This window comes from Ursus americanus, chromosome 25, assembly GCF_024610735.1.
Source record: "Ursus americanus isolate L20-20 chromosome 25, mUrsAme1.1.p, whole genome shotgun sequence".
Classification (NCBI taxonomy): domain Eukaryota; kingdom Metazoa; phylum Chordata; class Mammalia; order Carnivora; family Ursidae; genus Ursus; species Ursus americanus.
In genome coordinates this window covers 32434882-32460339 of record NC_142151.1, presented here as the reverse complement: position 1 = coordinate 32460339, position 25458 = coordinate 32434882, and the positions used below count along the sequence as shown (strand labels likewise).

The following is a 25458-nucleotide window of genomic DNA, read 5'->3' as shown; positions in this document are numbered from 1 at the left end:
TTCTACCAAATATTTAAAGAAAACTTAATATCTGTTCTTCTCAAACAATTCCAAAAAAACAGAAGAGGAAGGAAAGCTTCCAAATTCATTCTCTGAGGCCAGCATTACCTTAATACCAACATCAACACTACCCCCCCCCCAAAAATAAAACTACAGGCCAATATCTCTGATGAACACAGTTAAAAAATCAACAAAATATTAGCAAACTTCAGCCAACAATACATTAAAAAAAAAATTCACCACAATGAAGTGGGATTTATTCCTGGGATGTAAGAATGTTTCAGTATTTGTAAATCAATCAACATGATAAATCACATCAACAAGTGAAAGAATAAAAAACCATATATATGATCATTTCAATAGATGCAGAAAAAGCATTTAAGTACAACATTCATTCAGGATAAAAACCCTCCAACAAAGGAGGTTTAGAGGGAACTATATCTCAACATAATAAAGGCCATATATGAAAAACTCTCAACTGACATCATCCTTAATGGTGAAAAACAGAGAGCTTTTCCCCTAAAGTCAGGAACAAGACAAGGATAAGGATGTCCACTCTCACCACTGTTCTTCAACATAGTCCTAGAAATCTTAGCCAGAGCAATCAGACAAGGAAAGGGAATAAAAGGCATCCAAACTGGTAAGGAAGAAATAAACTTTCACTATTTGCAGATGACATGATATTATATATAAAAACCTAAAAACTCCCCCCCAAATTACTAGAATTGATAAATGTATTTAGTAAGGTCACAAGATAAAAAATCAATACACAGGTATCTGCTGCATTTTTTTTTTTTTTAACGATTTTATCTAGGGATGCCTGGGTGGCTCAGTGCCTTTGGCTCAGGTCATAATCCCAGGGTCCTGGGATGGAGTCCTGCATCAGCCTCCTTGCTCAGCAGGAGTCTGCTTCTCCTCCCTCTGCCACTCTCCCTGCTTGTGTGCATGCACATGCACTATCTCTCTGACAAAATCTTTAAAAAGAATAATAAATAAAGATTTTATTTATTTGTCAGAGAGAGAGAGAGAGCACACACACACACAAGCAGGGGGCGTGGCAGGCAGAGGGAGAAGCAGGCTCCCTGCTAAGCAAGGAGGCTGATGTGGGACTCAATCCCAGGACCCTGGGATCATGATGTGAGCCGAAGGCAGAAGCTTCACCAACCGAGCCACCCAGGCGCCCCGATCTGTCGCATTAGTACAGACTAATAATGAAGCTGCAGGAAGAGAAATGAAGAAAACAATCCCACTTACAGTTGCGCGAAAAATAATAAAATACCTACGAATAAATTTAACCATAGAGGTGAAAGACCTGTACTCTGAAAACTATAAAACCCTGATGAAAGAAACTGAAGAAAATACAAACATATGGAAAGATATACCATACTCCTGGATTAGAAATATTGTTAAATATTGTTAAACTGTCCATACTACCCAAACCAATCTACAGATTTAATGCAATTCCTATCAAAATACCAACAGCATTTTTCACAGAACTAAAACAAACAATCCTAAAATTTGTATAGAACCAACAGAAAACCCCAAACAGCCAACGCAGTCTTGGAAAAAGAACACAGCTGCAGGTATCACAATTCCAGATTTCAAGTTATACTAGAAAGCTGTAGTAATCCAAAGAGAGCATGGTAGTGGCACAAAAACAGACACATAGGTCAATGAAACAAGATAAAGAGCCCAGAAATAAACCTACACAGATAAGATCAATTAATATCCAACAAAGGAAGGAAGAATATGCAATAGGAAAAAATGTTTCTTCAAAAAATGTTAGTTAAACTGAACAGCTAAATGCAAAAAGAATGAAACTGGACCACTTTCATACACCATATACAAAAATAAATTCAAAATAGATTAAAGACCTGAATGTGAGACCTGAAACCATAAAAATTCTCGCAGAGAACAGGCAGTAATCTCTCTGACACTGGACAAAGCAACATTTTTCTCGATGTGTCTCCTGGGGCAAGGGAAACAAATGCAAAATAAACTATTGGGACTACATCAAAATAAAAAGGTTCTGCACAACAAAGGAATCAAATTAACAAAACTAACAGACAACCTACTGAACAGGAGAAGGTATTTGCAATGACAAATCTAATAAAGGCTTAGTATCCAAAATATATAAAGAACTTATACAACTCAACACCAGAAAAAACAAATAATACAATTAAAATTGGGCAGAAGACATAAACAGGCATTTCTCTGAAGACGACATCCAGATGGCCAATAGATACATGAAAAGATGCTCAACATCACTCAGCATCAGGGAAACACAAATCAAAACCACAATAAGGTATCACCTCACACCAGTCAGAATGGCTAAAATAAAAAACACAAGAAACAACAAGTATTGACAAGTATGTGGAGAAAAGAACCCTCATGCCCTGTGCATAGGAATGCAAACTGGTGTAGCCATTGTGGAAAACTGTATGGAAGTTCCTCAAAAAAACTAAAAATAGAATTATCATATGATCCAATTATTGCACCACTTAGGTACTTACCACAAAAATACAAAACACTAATTCAAAAAGATATATACACCCCTATATTTGTTGCAGCATTACTTACAATAGCTAAATTATGGAAGCATCCCAAGTGTCCCAAGTATCCCTAGATGAATGGATAAAAAAGTAGTATATACATATAATGGAGTATTATTCAGCCATTAAAAAGAATGAAATCTTTTCCATTTCCAACAACATGGATGGACTTAAAGGGTATAATGCTAAGTGTAGTAAGTCAGTCAGAGAAAGACAAATACCGTATGATTTCACTCATATGTGGAATTTAAGAAATAAACAACAGCAAGACAAACCAAAAAACAGACTCTTAACTGCAGAGAACAAACTGACAGTTACCAGAGGGGAGGTGGGGGGTGTGGGAAAGGTGAAATAGGCAAAGAGAATTAAGTGTATGTTTACTTTGATGAGCGCTGAGTAATGTACAGAACTGCTGAATTATCTATTGTAATCCTGAAACTAATTTAACACTGCATGTTAACCATACTAGAATAAAAAATTATTGAAGTAAAATTTTAAAAAGCAATATGCCACATCTCAAAAATAGTTTCTATCATCAATAAGCAATTATAGAATATACACTGTATACAAATAAATTAACTAAACTATTAATTTAACAATCAAATTATTTTGTAACCCTTGGAAAAAAAAAAAGCCATCAAGCTAGCTCAAATCAGAAAACATTAGGAGCGCCTGAGTGGTTCAGTTGGTTGTCTGACTCCTGATTTCAACTCAGGTCATTGTCTCAGGGTCGTGGGATCGAGCCCCACATCAGGCTCCACTCAGTGCAGAGTCCGCTTGTCCCTCTCCCTCTGCTCCCCCCCAACACAGAGTCTCTCTCTCCAATAAATAAAATGTTAAAAAAAAGAAAAAGAAAACATTAATAATCACTGTACTGACACCACTATATCCAGCCATATCCCAAGCCCTGTTAAATTAATTATGTAATAAAATTCGAGTGCCAGTAACACTGATTCTCCTCAGCAAAAAACATTCTCATCATATTCCCTGGTAAGATGATGACCAGGCTACTTGAATTCTAACTGATGTGCTTGGATGTCCCCAGGATTATGGTAGGTCCTATGTAAGCTAATTTTAAAAAGGGAAGGACACTCATGAGAAGTTAAAAAGTCCACTTAGAATGCAGAATAAGAGATTTAAATGTAACAAAAATTCTAAAGGCATAAGAAAATATTTTTTCCAGAGATAAATATAGAAATCTTAAGAAAACCTGAAATCCTTTCTATAAATTAAAGATACATTTAAGAATTTAAAGGGATACTTTTGTTCATGAAATGACTACTTGAACTCAAGACACACTAGATTTAAAAATACAGTTTAGTCAGATAACAGAAACTGGACTTCCTTCGTGTGGCTTTCACTTCATTATAAAAAAAATAGCTGAATTTCAAACATTATCTCTTAGTTTTGGGGAAGAAAAAAGTTGAGAAAACATAATCTTCTTTAAAAAAATCAAGCAAATTATATTTTCTGAGCAAATATAGTTGCTTGGACTCCAAATCTCACATTCTTTCTTCCTCACTGTATTATTTAAATCTATAGGAAAGCAAGGACCTCACTGATTCCCTCTGGTGATTCATATTTCTGACCACAAATTATCTTTGTAAGTGATACCAAGATATAAACTGAAGAAAACCTTGATATCATTTTTACTTAGCAAAGTGGCCCCCCAAAATCAAAATATACAAGCAAAGACATTAAAAAATTACAACACGCTGTTTTAGTGAAAATGGATACCTATTTCCTATTGAATATTTGATATAAACTTTTTGGAAAGCAATATAATCCATGCAAATTGTAAATCCAAACTTCATGTTTGCCACAAGAAATCTGCCATAGGAATTCACCACAGGAAATAAAATTGGCTTGCTAAAAAAATTTCCAAGTGTATGTACACCATACAAATGGTATTGAGAGCCTGGTAATTAAAACATTCTTCCCTACATGCACTTTTACCTATTAACTATGCTACATCAGCTAATTATTACTACGTAAAAAACAACCCAAAATGCTGGGACTTCAAATCCACAAATATTTATTTAACTCACAATTTGGTGGGCTGACAATTCAGACTGTGCCCAGATGGGTGATTCCTAAGTTACTGCTGAGCACACTAATGCATAAGGTCAGCTACTGGGTGGGTGGGGTGACAGCTGTCCAAGAGGGCCTCAGCTGGGAGGCTCATCTCTCGTCTGTGTGGTCTCTCATCCTTCAGCTGGCTTGCCCAGAATTTTCAAACACAGCTGAGCATCCTTTTAAGAAAGCGTAAGTATGCAAGCCCTCTTGAGGTCTAGGCTCAGAACTGACACAAAGTACATCTGCTAGATTTTATAGGTAAAATCAACTCGTGACACCTACCCAAATTTCGAGGGTAGAGAAACAGATTCTACCTCTTAACTGAAGAACATGCAACATCATAATGTACCAGCTGTGAATATAGATCTGTTATAGTTTAATAGAATCTGTTAGCTTTAAATAAACAAGTCTAGTTTCTTTCTGCTACTTATGGGTTCCAATAACACAGAATTTGGAGGAACTCAGTATTTTCTCTCTTAGGCTACAAATGCTCACTTCAATCAATAATATTGTGGGGTGATTAGCCGAAGATGACATATGCCATGTAGAATATATATTGGTTATTGCTGTTAATGGTAATAAGCTGAGAAGGAAGTAGGCTTGGTGTGACAGCAAAGAAGGAACTTTGGCGATGTAAGGCATTGAATGTTAGAAGGCTTGTGAAACTCTACAAAGCCTAATTCCTGTTCGAGCCAGACGAAGTGTTAAGTAAAAACAAAGTCTGGGCCATCTTAAAAACATCCCCATTTCTGTCAGTCCAATGATTGCAGAGTGACCAAATCTACCCAAAATGAGTCTCATTCCTTCAACAAAAATTGAGTAAGCACCTATTAAGATACACTCTACTCTAGGCATTGTATAGAACATGGCGAAAACTATTCTACATTTTACAGTAGAATTCCAGAAAAGATTTCTAGATTAAGAAATAAACTGAAATATGTTACCTTCATGGGTACTGAATAAAGAAGTCATTAGAGCCATTATGAAGTAATTTAGAAAATGCCACCTAGCAATTTTTGGCGGAGGGGTCACATCATATAAAGTCAGATGAAGTTATTTCCACGTAAAAACAGATGTGGAAAATCATGATCCTTGGATCTGAAATTATATAAAATGAAGTAGTGCCCCATTATCAACTATTAAAGACAGATTAGAATTAACTAATATCAAACATAATAAAGTTTCAGTATGCAATGGATCCTTGAACAACATAGGTTTGAACTGCAGGGGTCCACTATACTTGGATTTTTTATAGTACTATTAATGTATTTTCCTCTTCTTTATGATTTTCTTAACATTTTTTCTCTAGCTTACTTAAGAATACAGTATATAATGCATATAACATATAAAAAATCTGTTAATTGACTATTGATGTTATCAGTAAGGCTTCCAGTCAATAGTAGGCTCTTAGTAATTAAGTTTTTAGGGGAGTCAAAAGTTGTATGTGGCTTTTCGACTGTATGAGGGTTGGCACCACTAACACTGTGTTGTTCAAGGGTCAACTGCAATTAAGTTATGATAAGATAAAGGTATCTTTGCACTTCACTGTACTTTGATTTTTCAAATGTTGCTAAATGCTCTCGTGTTCTACCTTGTAAATCACTCTCAATTTTTATACTTCACCTTTTACCTAACTCATAACACTTCGGTAAAAACCTTTAACACAACAAATAAGAGGCAACTATGGTTCACGCACAACACGTCCAATGACACCAAAAGTATTATTGAGAACCAAATAATTTGGCTGAGAACCCAATGATCAATAGCAGCCAAAAGAGTTAACTATTATGCCAATATGCAACAGAAAAATAGACTTTGTAATGTGAACAAATGATTTCACCTTAACAGGAAAAAAAAAAAAGAACTGGTATATGAGCAAGGCTTAAAATGTCTAATTCTAAAACTGAATTCTAATGTCAGAAAGAACTGCCATTAGTATTACCCATTCTTTCTTACAGATCTTATTTTTTCAAGCATGGAAATAGTTCAATGGCTCCAGTGAATATTAGGTTTTACAGATCTTCTATTAAAAAAAAAAACAAAACCAGAGCTATTCTCCATATTACTGAAATAGGTCTTGATTCTGATTTTTTTGTGTGTACTAATTACATTTTAAAATGGTAGATTCCTTCCATGGACCTCCAAACATGCACAAGAGGCTAGACTGTAGCAACATACAAATCAGAGACAAATAGGACATCAGTTCTGGAGAAGGCAAGGCTAAACTGCAAACCAAATAAAGGGTGTGGACAAAGTCGATGGTCAACAAGTAGAAACCTATGTTAACATCAAAATGAGGTAAAGCACAGTCATTAAAGCATAGGCTTTAGAGTTACATCTTTAATTCGAATCTTGTCTCTACTACTGACTAATGACCTGGGAAAGTCACTTCAACTTAAAGTTCAATTTCCTTATCTATAAAATGGGGATAATCTTCATAATGTTGTGAGGATTAAAGGAGGTAGTGTATGTAAATTACCTGTCTTTCACATAAATAAGGTCAATCCACAAATGACTACTAACTGTTTTATATAAGTGTATTAGGCACTATTTCCAGGGGATACGGTGGCTCTTGAGCTATAAAATTTACATATAGGTCAATACATTTTAGTAGTTATTATCATTATCAGGTCATGAGGCAAAAGTTAGGTTAAGGAGTCAAAATCAAGATTAAGTGAAAGATATTAAAGTTATGAACTACAGCCAAAGTCAGAAAGTAACTAAGGTAAACAAAGCAACAAGAACAAAGGTTTAAAGGAGAAACGTGAAGCTAGAATGAAGCTGCCTTAAAAGAGCTAGCTACATGTAGTCTGGTTGTGCTTCAATCCATGTTACAGCACCAACCGGATTTACTGAGTGCCCATTGTATGAAAAGCACTATTTTAGGCCATATACATTTTAAAAATATATTGCAAAACAGGGTTTTCGCTCTCATCAGTAAATGTAGCAGTGAGGAGAGTAAGACCTATAAACATGAACTGTCTCAGTTATCTAATGCTGTATAACAAATCACTTCAAAAATTTTAGTAGCTTAAAACAACATACATCGATCGCAAATACGCAACATGAGCATGGCTAGCAGGGACAGCTTATTTCTATACACTCTTGGCTGGGGCTGGAGCAGGGGGACAATTCATTTGCTCACACATCCGGTGTCCAGGCTGAGAAGACCTGAAAGACTGGGGCTCCTCAGTCATCTTACTCTATATGGTCTTTCCATATGGTCTTTCCAGCATGGAGGTTTAGCAGTAGCCAGACTTCTTAAATGGCAGTTCAGGGCAGCAAAGCTAGGTGTCCTGAAAGAGGAAAAAAAGAGAGCAGCAGCTGGAAACTGTATCACTTTTTATGATACAGTCTTGGAAGTCATGCAGCATCACTTCTACCTCATTCTGTTTGTTAGAAGTAAGTCATCAAGGCTCACCCATATCAAGAGGAGAGCAATTAGACCCCATTGTTCATGGAAGGGGAGTTAAAGTGCAAACATATCCTCTGGCCTCGAATTACTTACATTCCTTCTGCATGCAAATTACAGCCTCCACTTCCCAAGACAACCCCACCTCTGTAAAAGTCTCAGCTACTATGGCACCAGACATAGGTTCAAAGTCCAGAATCTCATCCAAGCGTGTGTGACACTCTCCAGATGCTATTTAGCAAGCACAGCTCCTCAAGTATAACAATTCTCAATCTGAAGACCTGGGAAACTACAGAGACAAATTACATATCCTCTGTACACCAAAATACAATGGTTTAAGAGGCATAAGTTAATTATTATAGACTTTTCTATTGAAAAGGAGTGAAATAGAGGTAAACAAGAGTTACCAGTCAATAACGATTCCGAAATCCAGTCAGGCATATACTGATGGTCCCTTGATGACGGCCTACTGCCTAGGAATGCAGCAACAAAACACATGTCTATATATCTTAACTCTACCCTCTTAAGCTCATGGTTCAACCCCCTTCATCATCCTTTTCCATAAAAAACTGCTTATGTTTGCAGCTAAGTAGTTTCATCAGCCTGCTTCCTGCAAGTAGTACTTTGGAAGTCCAAAGGCCTCTTTTTATGTTGTACCATCTCTGTCCCTTTTAGTCCAAGCAGGCAGTGTTTCTGCAAGTACACTTCTCTTAAAACTTTGTAGGTCTCTTAGGCGTGTCTGGGTGGCACAATCAGTTAAGCGTCCAAATCTTGGTTTCAGCTCAGGTCACGCATGATCTCAAGATCTGAGGTAGAGCTCTGCATCAGGCTCAGTGCTCAGAGGGGAGTCTGCTTCTCTAAAAAAAATAAATCTTTAAACAAAACAAAAAAATAAAATAAAACTCTGTAGGTCTCTTATGAATAGTACTGGGGTTCACCCCATTAGACAAAAGCTACACCACAAAATTCACCAAGATAAATCATTCTCAGGGCACTGGGGTGGCACAGTAAGTTGAGCATCCAACTCTTGATTTTGGCTCAGGTCCTATCTCAGGGTTGTGAGATCCAGCCCCGCATCCAGCTCTGGGCTGACGTGGAGCCTGCTTAAGATTCTCTCTCTCCCTCTACCTTTGCCCCTCTCCACTGCATGCTTTCTCGCTCTCTCATGTGAATAAATAAATCTTTAAAAAAACGGTAACTCATTATCTTTGGCTTCTTGTCCTTGATAGTCTTAAAGCCCTGTAGTTGAATAGAAACAATTTGCAGTTCATGTCCTTTAAGATCCTTAAAGATGTTTACCTGTTGAAGATAATACCTCAAATCTTTCTGAAGTCCTTGCAAAGAGTTGTACAATGACACCCTAGTCATCACCTTTATTCCCTATATTCCTGACATTGTCCTGCAATTGACCTTTGTTCAAAAGCCTTTTCATAATTTTAGCATTGTTTGCCATCTGAAGAAACTGGTATTAAAAAAGTCTTATTTTTGATTCCAGCAAGTCCTAGCTTCATTACATACAAAAGTATTTCTTTTGCTTAACACTCTCGTCTTGCATTTTATTACAGGCAGCTAGAAGAAGTCTCTTCAACACTTTGAAATCTCCTTAATTTTGTAGCTTTATTTTCTCATTAGTTCTATTTTCTGCATTCCTACAGGTGACAATGTTGCTTAAATTTCTGTCATTACATAATAAATGTCCCCATTCTTCCAACTTTCAATAACATTATCAATTTCCCTCAGTCCTCGCCGATGAACCACTAACACAAGGTTACCACCAGTCTCTACAAAGGCTACTATACATATTTAACCATTTTCTCAAGGTCCTTCCAGTTTTAGTCTGCCACTCCATCCCAAAGCCATGTTTTAGGTTTTTGTTGTGGCAGCACCTCACTTCCAGGTACTAAAATTATTCTAATTAGCTACTATTGGGCAGCAAATCCCAAAACTCAGTGGCTTAAAACAACATTTATTTTGCTCATGAAGCTGCAGCTAGACAGAAGACTGGTATAAAATAAAAATCTAAATAAGTGGATATAACATATTCATTAACTGCAAAACTCAAGATTATTAAGAAGTCAATTTTCCCAACATTAGTATAAAGATTCAACACAATCCCTATCAAAATATAACTAGATTTTTGTGTAGAATTGACAAGCTGAGACCAAACCTTATTTGGAAATGCACATAAAGCCAAAATAATCATTTTAAAAAACAGGCAGCAACACTGATTTCAAAACCTGCTATAAAGCTACATTAATCAAGACAATGTGTTCTTCACATAAGAGATACAGAAACATATCTATAATAAATAAATATTAAAACATAGATCATAATAAATAGGTAAAATAATAAAAACAGAACATAATAAAGAGTTCAAATCCACACATCATGGTCAAATGACTTTTAACAAAGGCATCAAGTTAATTCATTGGGTGCAAGAATTGTCTTTTCAACAAATGCTGCTGAAGCAATTCGATACCTATGTTTAAAAAAATTTTTTTTCACCTTATGTGGTACAAAACTAATAAAAGCTACAAATAAATCATAGACCTAAATGTAAGAACTAAAAATACAAAACTTCTAGAAGTAATCACAGAAGAAACTGTGACTACATCATTAATTTTTCTGAAAAGATAAATTAGGTTTGATCAAATTAGACCTTCTGTTCTTCAAAGACACCATTAAAAAACTGAAAAGACACTATGGTCTGAGGAAAAACAGTCAAGTTTTGCTATAACAACTGTTATGAAAAGGCAAATTTGTTTCCATATTATATATTAGGGAACAATTTAAGCATGATATAAACTTCAGAGATTGATGTGCGACCACGTCCACAAGAAACCTTAGGTGAATGCACAAAACTGTACCCGTCTGAACTGAGCCACATAGGTATACACAGAATGAACACACACATATTGAAAAACCTACCAGTTACTTTGATTCACAGTATTATTTTTCATGTTTTGCTATTCTTTTACATTTGTGGAAATTGTATATACAATGAATATATAAAATATGCATAATGAATACATGCGTGTGTGTGTGTGTGTGTTTATGTGTGTGTGAGAGAGAATATACATATATATTCAACATTCCAAACAAGTCTGAGTGTCCTGATTCAAAAATGCTGAGCAGTGTGGGGAGCCTGGGTGGCTCAGTCAGTTTAATGTCCGGCTCTTGATTTCAGCTCAGGTCTTGACGTCAGGGTCATAAATTCAAGGCGGGCATTAAGCCCCATGCATATACCAAGCTTTAAGTATTATAGAAGTCTGAAATAACAAAGCATTTTAAAAGAAAAGAGAGTGCTATCTCCTCAGCAACAGGCATAAAGAAATATACACTGCAGACCATCAGAAATACAATGAAAAAATACAAGAAATTCCTATGGCTTGAGGAACTTCCAAGTGTTACAAAGTCAAGAAGGCAGCCTAAAAGAAATAGAAATGGTAAAATTACTGAAAATATGGGTTGAAGACCAAACAGTGAAAAAAATCAGGAACTCTTCCCACAAAGAGAAAGCACCATCTATATACAAAAGCCTTAAATATAAATCACCAAATCCTGCAGAAATGGTCTCTTAATGCTAGTATTGGCTAGTTTGGTGGTTTCAAACAGTGCTGGAGCTATAGGGAAGGAAACAGAAGTCTAGAATGACAGCTTTTTTCTGTCAGGATTTGGAAGGTATAATTACACTGTATTTTGTCTTCCATTAATGCTATTAAAAATCATCTAATAGTGTAGCTGTCCTTGTTGGAAGGTAGTCTTTTTCCTCACCAGCTGCTTTCAAGATATTCTGTCTTTGAGGCTCTGCCATTTTATTATACTCGGTCTATACATGGATTTCATATTATGTTTCCTACTTGGAAATTGTTGGACTTCTTGAATTTGTTTGGACTTACTGTTTCACTCATATTTTCTATTTCTTTCCCTTGTGCATTCTGGACAACTTATTCTGATGTATATTTCATTTCAAAAATCTCTCTTCACGTGTGTCTAATATGCTGCTAGATGCACTTACTGAGTTTTCAGCAGATGGCAGAAATGGATGGAAAACTGGAACTAGAGAACTGTAAAACTAGAAAAAGTAGCAATGTCAGAATCTGAGTCACACCTACAAAGAGAATTCATGCGTCAATTTGTCATGGTCCCTGTCAATATGGATTCTCCCAGGAGAAAACTATAAGGCAAAACTGAATGCAACATTTAAGTGCATGTAGTTTTTTGGGGGTGTGATTTCAAGAAAGACTGGTAGGGAAGTAGGAAAGTGAGACAGGAAAGGAAGGAAGCTAATAAAGGGTTTATTATCATGCAAGTTACTATTGTAGGCAACTTAACCCTTTTGAGGAACTCCAGAAGAATAGTGTTTCTCCAACTTTAGAGTGCATAAATATCACCCATTTAAGCATATATTCTTGGTCCCCATTCCCAGAGATTCTGATTCAGTAGTTTGGGGGGGGGGTTCTAAGAATCTGCACCTCTAACTAAATCCTGTGCAATGGTATCATTAATGTTACAGGTCTGTGGATCACACCTTGAGTACAAAGCGGTGCGGAAAATGCTTTGAGGAAGTTATCCTGCACAAGAGGCAAGGGAACTGCAATATTTACTCACCAACTCCCATCATTCATTATTTTAGAAGACTTCTCTCAAACAGCAAACAGCATTAATTCCCTGGTACTTCCTGCCTGCCTGCACATAGGCAGAGCAGGTGTCTACAGCCAAGAGAAACCTCTCAGGAAGTAAGTCATAGGTGCTGTCAGCTGGAAACCAGGCTGGCATGTATTGAAATGGAAAGTGCCAAGGAAATGTGAGCAGAGCAAGGACAGCATTTGCTGCACTGCTATGTATGGTGTCATGGGGAAAAATAAACATTAACCAAGAAATTACACAAATAAATTACAATTATGGTTAATTGCTATAAAAGAAAATTACATGAGACTATCCCTGAAGATAGCTTCCTACTATTACAGATGGCAAGTTACTAGAGTAATTAATTCTGAGCAAAATAAAGCACTGTTCCACAAATCCGTTAAATACCAACTCCAGATCAGTTATCACACACATCAGCCGTTATTGACTGTACATTATCTTATTTGCAGTTACTGTGATTGATAGTTTACATTACAAATTGTGTGCATAAATATTAAGCTTTCCATTTTGTTTCATTTGGATAAACCCCAGCTAAAATTTATTTTGTTTTATACATCTTAAGTTGTGAATATGGAAAGAAAGCTGTTTAACTTCAGGGTTTTTTTCATTAAATGGATTCACCAAAGGAAAACCTAAACCATACTGCATTTTGAGAAGTATGCTACAATCTATTCTACTAGGTAAGAGATGTCTTTTTGATTTTGTAAATCTATACTCACTTTCCTCTCCACTATTTTTATCTTCTTAAAGTACCTAAAGAGTTAGCAACTGCAAAGTTAGGGAACAGTCCACAAAACTACCCTTATTTCAGGGGTTTCAAGAGCACCTTCAAATTTAATACTTTGCTTTATAAGGACTCAGAACTCACTGAAAGCTGTTATACTCACAATTATAGTTTATTACAGGAAAAGAATACAGATTAAAATCAGCCTAGGGAAGAAAGATACAGGACAGACTCGAGGAAAGTAATAAATGCGGAGCTTCCAGTAGTCCTCTTCTGTGGAGTCATGTTTCCTGGTATTAATGTGCAACAACACACAGAATATTGCCAACCATGGAAGCTCACCCAAACCTTAGTGTCCAGAGTCTCTACTGGGGCTCCATCATAGTGGCAAGGTTGACTGCCCACATGCTGACCTCAGTTTCTAAAAGCTTTAAGAAGTTGAGCTGATACAGCTTAACCCCAAGTTTCATTCTAAATCACATTATTACTATCTAGCTTGGCCCAAAGTCCCCAGGCTAACAAAGACATTTCTATCAGGCATGAACAACACTGCAACGATTTAGAGATTATATCCCAAAAGCCAAGGGCAAAGGGCAGATATCTTTTGGGGGAAGTTTACATTCTTTACTACACTGCACTTTATCCTGTGTGGTCACTGCACTAAAAAGCGCTGACATTCCTTTTACCTTACTGAGCTTAATTGCCACGTTATGATATTGATAAAAATATAATTACACGTAGATTTTTGTAATGAATGTGCTTTCAGTACTAGTAGGCTTTAATATTTGGAAAAAAAAATCCATTTATTTGATATTTGAAACCAACCTAAGCTTCACAGCTCACCAGTAAAGGGTCTTCTTTTTCTATATATTGATCTTCATTGCTATGTCACATTTTGCAAAATAATGCTCAGGACAGTCAATCCACGATGGAATACTGTTTAATATCACAATGAAAATCGAGCCTTTTGAAAAACTATCAATGTACATCAAATAATTATATTCCCTTTTCATGAGATGATTACTATACTTTCAGAAAATTACTTCAAAACTCTTTGAGCTTTCTGAGTCCAGAAAAATAACTTCCTAAAACTAGCTAAAAACTTAAGAGTGCTACTTTTTAAGCATCAGCTGTTGGTGTTTCTAAATCATTACGCTTCAGATCTCCCCTGCAGCACAAATTATTAAATGATATGTGTGCATGTAACAATGCAATATCTCATCATCCTTTTCTTTAAAGGCACAGAAACTCCTACCAACTATATTTTTGGTTCAATTATATGTCAGAATGCCCTCTGCTGTGCAATCTGTTATACATCCATACAAATAGTCAATTCCAGAGTATGAACATTTAAAATCTTGAAACAAAAAATAAATGTTATGTTGGAAACAAAGCCTATATTTTATAGATGAGAAACTAAAATTTTTGAAAAGAATCTTAGCAAGATTAAAATTAGTGAATATAAATCATTTTTTCCCATGCTGAACATCTTTTATAAAAGCATAGAAATATTTTTTTGTATCTTGAAGAGAAAAACATTTTCCTTTGAATTAATAGAAGCTCCAACAAAAAACACTATCCAAACAAAATAGAAAATATATTTTATCTAAAAATGCCAGAATTTTTTAATGAGGGTATAATATTTAATATAAGTGGCTAATAGTCCTCACTTTGGCAGCATATTAAAACTGGAACGATACAGAGATTAGCATGGCCCCTGCACCAAGATGACATGCAAATTCATAATATAAGTAACTAACAAAATTCTTATAAGATTATAAAACATACTTGGTATTATTTAGCATTATTTTCTGTCTTAAAATCATGGAAGAGAACATTTTTGGTAACAGATGCAGCTGCACTAAATTTTAAAATAAAGAAAACACGGAAGTAAGCAATTAAACATAACAGTAAATAAACAGTAAATTTACATATATATTTTCTAAAAACGTGAAGATATACTATGTATAGATCTTGAAGATATATCTATATATATGTTTAAAAAATCTATGTAAAATTAAATGTATACATTAATATTTAAATGTTTTAAAACAAGCCATAAATATATCCTGTAAATACTTTCACCTTGTGCTTAGCTACATATTCTTATTCCTTACTCTAATGAAATTTTGAACATTAAATGAAATGCTAAATCTTAGGCTGAGATTTTAGAATATTAGTTGTTCTTAAGGATTTCCTGCCCTCCAGTGGTATCTGCCTTAATATTTTCACTGCACCTTCCAACATTACAAAGAGAAGACACATCACTTCTACATTTACATTTTGAAATTATATCACACTGTATGGCAGCATCTGATTTTTCTTCCATTACAGGTTCATTGTCTGTTTGTACCCATGCATCACATCTTGCAACCTGTGGAATGTAGTTAGTACTGGTTTTGTTTTGTAATATGTATGCTGAATTACACTGACACTGTAGAAATTTATCTGTATTATTTTTCATTGAGAACTGGTGAAGATTCTCTTTTTGTTTATGAATTTTGGCATTGTTCTTAATAATCCTACCACATGGAAGTTTTGGCATCCTTTCTAGATAAAAAGTATTAGTTGTTTCTTTGATTCTGATGGATTTCCTATTTGATTCTTCAATTTGCTGCAATATTTGCTCTTCATCTTCAGATGGCTAAAAGAAATTTAGTACTTTTGCTGTAAATTTTTGCTTAAATTTACAAAAATCATTCCATCACTTCATAGCATTCTCAAAACTCATACTATAGAAAATTTCAAAATACAGAAGATACTTGGCAGGTTGCAATTCAAAACTGGTATACCAGCAAACAGTCTTCAAACAGTAATCTACTGCCTCTGGAGATTCCTCAAAAAATTAAAAATAGAACTACCATATGACCCAGTAGTTCCACTACTAGGCATTTAACCAAAGAATATAAAAGCACTAATTCAAAAAGTTATGTGCACCCCTATGTTTATTGCAGCATTATTTACAATAGCCAAATTATGGAAGCAGTCCAAGTGTCCACAGACAGATGAGTGCATAAAGATTATATACATATATATATATATAAAGGAATATTAGCCATAAAAATAATTAAACCTTGCCATTTACAACAACATGGACTGACCTAGAGACAATAATGGTAAGTAAAATAAATCACTCAGAAAAAGACAAATACCATATGATTTCACTTATATGTGAAATTTAGGAAACAAAAGAACAAAGAGAAGAGAAAAACCAAAAAACAGACTCTTAATTATAGAGGGGAGGTGGGTTGGGGAAATGGGTGAAATACGTGAAGGGGATTAAGAGTACAATTTTCATGATGAGCACTGAGTAAGGCACAGAATTACTGAATCACTATATTGTACCTCTGAAAATAATATAACACTATGTTAATTACACTGGAATAAAAAATTTTTAAAGTAATAATAATAATAATCTATCACTTCCAGGAGGTTTATGGACTTTTAAAATAGCAAGAACAATAATAATAATTCTTGTATTAAAAATGATAAAGAGGGGAGCCTGGATGGCACAGTCTGTTAAGTGTCTGCCTTCAGCTCAGGTCATGATCCCAGAGTCCTGGGACAGAGCCCCATGTAGGGTTCCCTGCTCAGTGGAGAGGCTGCTTTTCCCTCTCCCTCAGCAGCTCCCCCTGCTTATGAGCTCTCGCTCTGTCAAATAAAAAAAAAAAATCTTAAAAATGCAAACGAGCTAAAAAAGAAAGAAATTTTGTCTCTTATCAGTCCTAATAATAACAGGCCACATCATCTCCCTGCCCTTTCACAAAGGTATTAATAAACAAATTATTCACTCATTGACTTACTAAGTCAAAAAATACCTATACTGTAGCTTTTATGGGCCCAGTCTCATGAAAGGTATTAATTTAAGGAGAGTATCAGCTAACAGGAAATCAAACAGACAAAAGAAAAGTTAAATAAGAATAAATATCTCAGGGGACCTGGGTGGACTAGTCTGTTAAGCATCTGACTCTTGATCTCAGCTCAGGTCTTGATCTCAGGGTTGTGAGTTCAAGCTCTGTGTTCTGCCTACTTAAAAAAAAAAAAAAAGAGTAAGATTCAAAAAAAAGAATAAGTATCTCAACTGTTTTCTAAAAAGTCAAATTTTAAAAACTTTTAATAGGTGTAGATTTCAGTTTGCTAGCTTGAATGTTTCAACTTCATGAAAATTTATCGTTTAATTACTGAACTAACCAAAACATTTTTTAACAAAAATTCTATTTAGTACTGATTATTCCAGCTTAAAAAAAAAAAAGGGCCGAGTTAACATAAAAACCACAGAATGAGGTACAGGCCTCACTGGATTGGCACTAAAATAGTAAAAAGTAAGCCCAAGAAATAGCACTGAGACTGGCTGGGCACACATTAAAGAAAACAAGCTCACTATATTTATAAAGAAAATATTCCTTTAGCATCTGCAATGTGAGTGAAGCAGACATGGTTGGTGCCCTATTAAAGCACATTCTCACGGGTGGAAATGATATTAACTGAATAATCATATACATACATATAATTACAAATTGAGAAAAGCATTATAAAGAACAAGTATGAAACACTTTGTAAGTATAACTAAGAGACTTTATTTTTTTTAATTTTTATTTTATTTGAGAGAGAGAGAGAGAAGAGAAAGCAGCAGGGGGAGGGGCAGAGGGAGAAGCAGACTCCATGCTGAGCAGGGAGCCCAATGTGGGAATCAATCCCAGGACCCCAAAATCATGATCTGAGATGAAGGCAGACGCTTAACTGACTGAGCCACCCAGGTGGCCCATTAAGGGACCTAACTGAGGAGCCAAAGAGGGGCTTTTATTAGAAGTCACATATCTGAACTGAGACTTAGAGGATGAATAAGAGTACGGCAGAGGAAACAGGATATATAGAGGTCCTGAAACACAAAAGAGACTGATAAGCTAAGGAAAGCAAAAAAATAGTGCATGTGGAATGTGGTGTAAAAGAGAGAATACTAGAAGCTGGACATGTAGCCAAGTGCCAGGTTACACGCGGTCTATAGCCACCGTAAGTCGTTTAGATTCTAAAGTAAAACATACTTCCACTGAATAGTTGAACACAGAAATAACATGATTCAATTTAGGTTTTCAAAAGATCATGTTGACTGCAAACAAAAGAAAGTGGAGCAAGGGTGGAAGTAGAGAGATCTCCCAGGAGACAACCACAACAGTGCAAGAACAATATATCAGTACTTTAGACTAGTGTGCTGACAGCAGAAGTTGAGAGAAGTAGATGAATATGCAATTTATTTTGGAGGTAGAACTGACTGGATAAAGTGATGGAATGAATGTGTTTAAGAAAACTGATAAGCTAGAAAGAAATGGCAAAGTTAACTAAATTTCTGGCATGAGCAATTGAGTTTCGGAGAAAAAAGGTATCTACTAATACAGGAATTATCAGGAAACTGATTTGGGGCAAAGATCAGGGAGTGTTCAGTTTAATGTATGAAGAAAAGGAGATTTTTGTGAAATATCCAAGAAGATATATCAAACAGGAAACTGGACATCTAAATAAGAATGTAGGCTAATGTGATAAAGTTGAAAACTGTCCTGAGTCAGATAGCATATGTCAATGGGATATAGAACACCACCTAGAGTTTAGAGTGTAAGTTAAGAGAAGAAAAGAGTCCTGTAGCAAACCCTAAACACTACAACATTTATACAGGGGGAGGGATGGAAGAGAGTCAGCAAAGGCGTAAAGTAGAATTAAAAGAGGTATGAGGAAACCAAGATACTGTGCTATCACAAAAGCAAAAAGAAGAAAATAAATCACTTCTACCAGTATTGTTAGTTCTCATAAATAAAAACTGAAAAGTGACCCATGAATTTGGCAACATAGAGGTCACTGGTGTTCTTCCTTAGCAAGGGCAGTTTGGATGGTGAGCCAGAGACAAAAAAAAAAAAAAAAAAAGATGGGAGATTTAACGAAGAATTCCACTGAAACACGTGATTTATGAGAAATGCAGCACTCCTACTCAGGACATAACATGTCACTCCAATTATTCATATTACATTACTCAACATTTTATAGTTTTCTTCATATAAGTCTTCAGACTTTACTATATATTCTTAGTTGTTTTAGGTTTTAAACTATTGTGAGTAGGAACTTTTAAAAGGCATTTCAAAAGAAATACAACTTTATCACATACACACACATTATCTTGATAAGGGTGGCTTTTGTAAATAACAATGAACACATCGTTTTTATAAATGTGAATGAATGACACTCATTTACATTTCAATTTTACATTTCTGTTTATAAGTTTCTTACACTTTAAATATTTTCTTTACATTTATTTTCACCACTTATTGACAATTATTTTTTTCAGAATGTAAAGCAAAACTATGAGAAATACAAGTAATTCCAAATTAATAGAGCATAAATTAATAAGCGAAGAGAAAAGTAACTTACCATCTCTGAACTAGAACTGAAGCAACTATCTGTTGGCCTTGGAGAGTAACTGGTAGACTGACTACTCTGTGAAGAATCAAGATCTGAAAATAAAGGTTTAACTGATGAAGAATGGTATTTGTTAATGCTCCACAATGTATATATACACAGGCAGAAGATATTTGCTGGTAAAATAAATTTAGCTGACATTCTCTAGAGCACTTTGAAGTGTGCAAAAACTAGTTAAAATCTTGTATACTTGGCAGCTTGCATTTCTGACAGGGTATTATGGGTTTATTCTACACTTAAAACATTTGTATCTATAAGTAAAATAAGAGTATACAACATAAGGGAAGAAAGAATAAAGAAATTGGATTTTTTTTCCCAGTAGACAAACCATTTTTTAAGAACAAATAATTTAAAGTGTCAACTACAGGAAGGAGAAATAAGCCAAGTTTATTAAGTCACAAGGGGTGAGATATTTGCTAATCCAGTAAATGAAGATTCATTGTACAATCAAAATTGTATGAAAAAATCAGGACTAATGCTCTCTGTAACAGAATCTAACCATCAGTCAGCTGAGAGGCAGAGAGAACCTAGCTGAACTCCAATACCCTTAGTTCATCATTCTAGAAGGAAATATGCCTGTAGTTCAGGTTCTCCCTGATAGTAGAAAGCAGAGTACAGAAAAGTAAATGATAGGATTTTACTAACACCATAATCTAAGAGCGTTCCCCCTAGTAAGGTTTATTTACTTCATAGGTACAGTAAACCCAGAGTCATTAGAACAGAAGACAAATGCCTGTTGAATTAATATCTTACCTATAGCAGTGTAAGAAAAGATACGCAGATCGAAATGTCAATTCAGTTCAACACTAACCGAGTAATTAATTTATGTAAGGCACTGTAATAGTAGGGAAACATGACATGCCTACAATGCTCAAAGTGTTCAGAATCTTTTAATGGAGAAAGACATACTGTGTAAAAGAAAAAGTCACAAAATTAGGTGCAGCAACAGAAGTCACAGAAGGTACAAAAGTAACAGAGAACTAAGTGTGGTAAGCTCAGAGAAAGAGAGAGTTGGGAAGAGCTACTAAGAAAGCACAGCAGGGGCGCCTGGGTGGCACAGCGGTTAAGCATCTGCCTTCGGCTCAGGGCGTGATCCCGGCGTTCTGGGATCGAGTCCCACATCAGGCTCCTCCGCTATGAGCCTGCTTCTTCCTCTCCCACTCCCCCTGCTTGTGTTCCCTCTCTCACTGGCTGTCTCTCTCTCTGTCAAATAAATAAATAAAATCTTTAAAAAAAAAAAAAAGAAAGAAAGAAAGAAAGAAAGAAAGAAAGAAAGAAAGAAAGAAAGCAAGCACAGCATAGGGGTGGCCTGGATGGATCAGTTGGTTAGGCATCCAACTCTTGATTTCGGCTCAGGTCCTGGTCTCTCAGGGTCATGGGATCGAACCCCATGGCTCTGTGCTCAACATGGAGTCTGCTTGTCCCTCTCCCTCTGCTCGTCCCTTCACTCATGCTCTCTTTCTCTCTCAAATACATAAATAAATGAAAAAAAATTTAAAAAGAAAAGAAAAAGCACATATAAAGAATAGGTTTTGAAAGATGAATAAACATTTTGCAGAGAGAAAAGATGAAAAAGGGGTAGAAAAAAAAATGGGGTAGAAGAAAAAGAAAATGTAAGGATACATTTTAAAATTAAAGGAATTTGCCTTTGAGATTATCTACAAACACATCTAACTGAAGACAGATTAAAGAAGGGTGAGACTGGATAAAAGCAGGTCAGTTAGAAAATTAACTCAATAAACTCGTTATGAAGTGATGAGGATCTGCCATAAAGCAATGAAATTGGGGTGGAGAAGAGGCAAGGAATACAAATTTCAAGAAATCTTTCAAATAGCCTCAATTTTTACATTATACAGCTTTAAAATTCTTTATGAATCTGGTATATGACATTAATACCAAAACATCAGAAAGACTGCACAGACACATACCTACACACATACTCTAAAGGCAAACCTCACATTATCAATGTAAAAATCTTACATAAGTACTAAAATTACAAATTTTAAATTAAAACAGGATATGGTAAGATAGGATAGCAAGCAAAATTATAATACATCATAAATTGGTAGGATGTATTATAAAAACGCTAGGATGGTCCATATTACAAAGTCCATTAGTAAAATTCACCATTTTAAAAGATCTGTACCACCATGAGGTATCACACCTCACACCCATTAGAATGGCCAACCTATAAAAATTTAAAAACCCAAAAAACAGTAAGTGTTGGCAAGGACGTAGAGAAATTGAAACCCTTGTGCACTATTAGTGGGAACGTAAAATGATGTAGCTGCTACAGAAAACAGCATGAAAGTTCCTCAGAATGTTAAAACCAGAGGTAACATATGATCCAGCTATCCCATTTCTGGGTATATATCCAAAAGAACTGAAAACAGTAGCTTGAAGAGATACTTGTACACTCATGTTCATTGCAGTTATGATTCACAATAGCCAAAAGGTGGAAGCAACCTAGATGTCTCCATACAAATGAATACAGAAAATGTGGTTACACACATGGCATAATATTCAGCATTAAAAGAGAAGGAAATCCTGCCACATAGCATTACATGAATGAACCTTGAGGATATGCTAAGTGAAATAAGCCAGTCACAAAAAGACAAATATTGCCTAATTCCACTTATATATCTAAAATATTCAAATTCATAGGAACAGAAAGTTAAATGGTGGTTGCCAGGGGCTGTGGGGAAAGGGGAGGGAAGGTGTACTGTACACTTGAAAATTGCTGGGAAGGTGCATTTTATGTTATGTGGTTTTTTGCCACAATAAAAAAAAAAAAGACCTATGAAGAAAAGTTAATAATCATTTTTAGAGATGCCAAGAATTACTCTTTCCCAAATTACTTATTCCTCCCAAATCATTTCCTTAAAAAATTCTCAATAAAATAATCAACACACATATGCCTAAGCTCAAAATCCAAAATCCTACTTAATGCAAAGAAAATTGGATACATATTCACACTAAAACAGCAACAAAACAACAAAAGTACCTACAGATAAATCTAACAAGACACATGCAGAATCTACTTAAGAAAAATTTTAAAGTACTTAAACGTGGTTTAAACAAATATTAAAAATACAAAATTAGACTGAATTAATTGAAGAACATCCCTTGTTCTTAAGATAGGCTAATTAACATCCTTAGGTTGATGATTCACACTACGTTAATATATACACTTAACATTTTCCTAATAAAAATTAAAACATTTCTCTGGAGTTAAACAAGTTGATTTTAAAGTTTATATGAAAAAATAATTAAAAATAGCCAGAAAAACTTTTTTAAAAAGTGTAAAGGGAGGTGTAACTCTTCTAGAAATTAAACACACTATAAAATCATAATAAAAATAGTATGGTATTAGCCCATGAAGATTAAGAAAGAGAAATGAAAAGTACAGAAATCCCTGAAACAGACCCCAGTATACATAGAAAGTTACTATATAAAAAAGGTGGTATCACAAGTACTTAGGGAAAAGATGCATTTTAAAAACCTGAATAGATACGTATCTTGCACCTTAATTTAGGATAAATTCCAAATGGATTAAAGACCTAAATGTAAAAATATAAAATTGTGCTAATACTAGAAGAAAATATAAGTGAATTAATTTATAATCTGGGAGTGTAGTCTTTCTAATTAAATCCAAAAGTATAAAGGAAGCGATTGATAAAATTAAGTACATAAAAAAAGTTAAGCCTTTTGCAAAAGCAGAAAACACCATAAGCAAAGTAAAAACAACCCAAAAACCAATAATAAATTAGGAGAAAATATTTGTGATAATAGTTACCTCTAGAGGGCAGGATAGGAAATGCAATTGAGAAGAGCTTCAAAAGTACTGAGTATACATTATTTTTAAGCTACAAACTATATACAAAGGTATCAGTTTTATTATTCACTGAACTGTATATATACATTGTATATACTCATGTATATTTTATAAAGGGTAAGAGAAATTTTAAAGAGTCAGTTGCACTGCTATTATTTCTAAAATATCTATGAAATATTTGCTGGCAAAAATCTGAAAACAACAACAACAACAACAAAAACAACCCCACAAAACACGACTGATTTTCATTTAAATGTTAGGTTTTTGTTTTGTTTTGTTTTTTAAAGAATAAAATTCATTATAGTTACACTGGCAGATATTCTTAGCAGATGTTGGTCTGTCTTTTAAAGAACAGGTTCTTCCTTCTTCCATCAGAATCTAGAAGAAAAACAAAATTTTAACAACTTCCAAGTATAAACAGTTAATACCCATTAATATCTCCCTTTTAATCACACCAATTCATTTTATAGTACTTTTCCTTTATATTACTTTAATTCAACAAAGATGATCTTAAAACTACAAAGAAAAATTTGCCTGTGATGAATAAAATAAAATTTAAATATGTTTTGAAACAGCAAGCAACAGAATAGACACTTACTAAGAAAACTGATGGAAAGAAAAGGCTTGAGGTAAACACAGTAAATGAAGCTCAGAGGCAGAAATATGAGAGCAATCTGGAGGGTTATTCTGTTAAAGTTCGATATCTTAAGTTGGTTGTCAGTTTATACATTTTCAGGTTTTTTAAATAATAAAAGCCCACAAAGTATAAATTTTCTGTAGAACAAACCATTGGTTTTTGTTTTCATCAATTTCTATGTAATTTCTAATTCATTTTCATTTTCCTTTTTTTTTATCTTTTTCTTTTTAAAATCCAGAGTGTTTAATTTCCAGGAAGGTAAGGGAGGTTAAGCATCTTTAGTTGTTGTTTGATGATTTCCAACTTAATGAATTATTAGAGAATGTGACTATGAATCTCTTAGATAAATCTCAATCTTTCTTTACGGCTTACTACATGAATTATATTTGCAAATGTATCCTGGACATAGAAAAATATATATATTCTCTGTTGGTAAGATAGAGTGTTTTAATAAACACAGGTAGGATAAAGGAGAAACTGTCCAGCTGTTCACCAAACTATTTCCCTTTCCTCCTTAGGCATACAGCTAGACTACATATTCTAGCCTCCCTTGGAGTTGATTTGGACATGTGATTTAAGTTCTGGTCATAGGCAAAAGTGGTGTACACCACTACTACTCCTGGCCCATAAAAATGTTCTCCACAATCCTCTACTTCTGTTTCCCTTCTGCTATCTGATATCAACACATGTGGAAACCACCAGTTAAAGACAGCAAAGTCCTCGTCAGCTTGGGGTCCTGAATAACTTTATGGAGCACAGTCTCTTCTCTAATCTCACTATTCAATCATTTAAAAAGTATTATATGTTCAGCTCTTAAAACACTCAAGCCCTAAACTGGCACCACAACACACAAGTTGAGACAGCTATATAGACCCCAAAGCAAGCAATACCTACCTCAGATCTGTTTATAGAGGATAAATGACAGAGAAGATCATCCGTAAGAGAAGAAACGAAATTATTCAAAGAATTTCTCCCATACCCCAGGAGAACAAGCCTTCACAATGCCTGCCAAGCTGGATTTCATAATTGGTATGGATCAGTAGCTCTATATTTTCTCTTCTGTTTTCTGAATGAGTTTTCTATTGCATTTATATTTTTGCTCTGGTACTA

The 25458-nt window shown here is 34.8% G+C and overlaps 1 protein-coding gene and 1 non-coding gene across 4 annotated transcripts in view; one reads left to right on the top strand and one right to left on the bottom strand.

Moving 5' to 3' along the window:
* Positions 1–25458, bottom strand: part of REDIC1 (regulator of DNA class I crossover intermediates 1) — a 117923-nt gene that overhangs the window by 14726 nt on the left and 77739 nt on the right. The window contains exons 10-14 of one of the 3 annotated variants that reach the window (XR_015721667.1): positions 24020–24089; positions 19829–19911; positions 12059–12115; positions 7831–11468; positions 5573–5726 (exon numbers count right to left, since the gene is read on the bottom strand). Coding sequence is in view for 2 of the 3 variants with exons in the window: in XM_045776515.2 (XP_045632471.1) it covers positions 15591–16058; positions 19829–19911; positions 24020–24089 (621 nt within the window). In the remaining variant the exon portion in view is untranslated. Of the gene's footprint in view, positions 1–5572; positions 5727–7830; positions 11469–12058; positions 12116–15430; positions 16059–19828; positions 19912–24019; positions 24090–25458 lie in introns of those variants that run through there. The other 2 variants (XM_045776515.2, XM_045776519.2) reach the window with 2 other exon arrangements.
* On the top strand, positions 15077–15183 carry LOC123778879 (U6 spliceosomal RNA). The gene has a single exon (XR_015721704.1). It is a non-coding gene; the product is annotated as a U6 spliceosomal RNA (small nuclear RNA).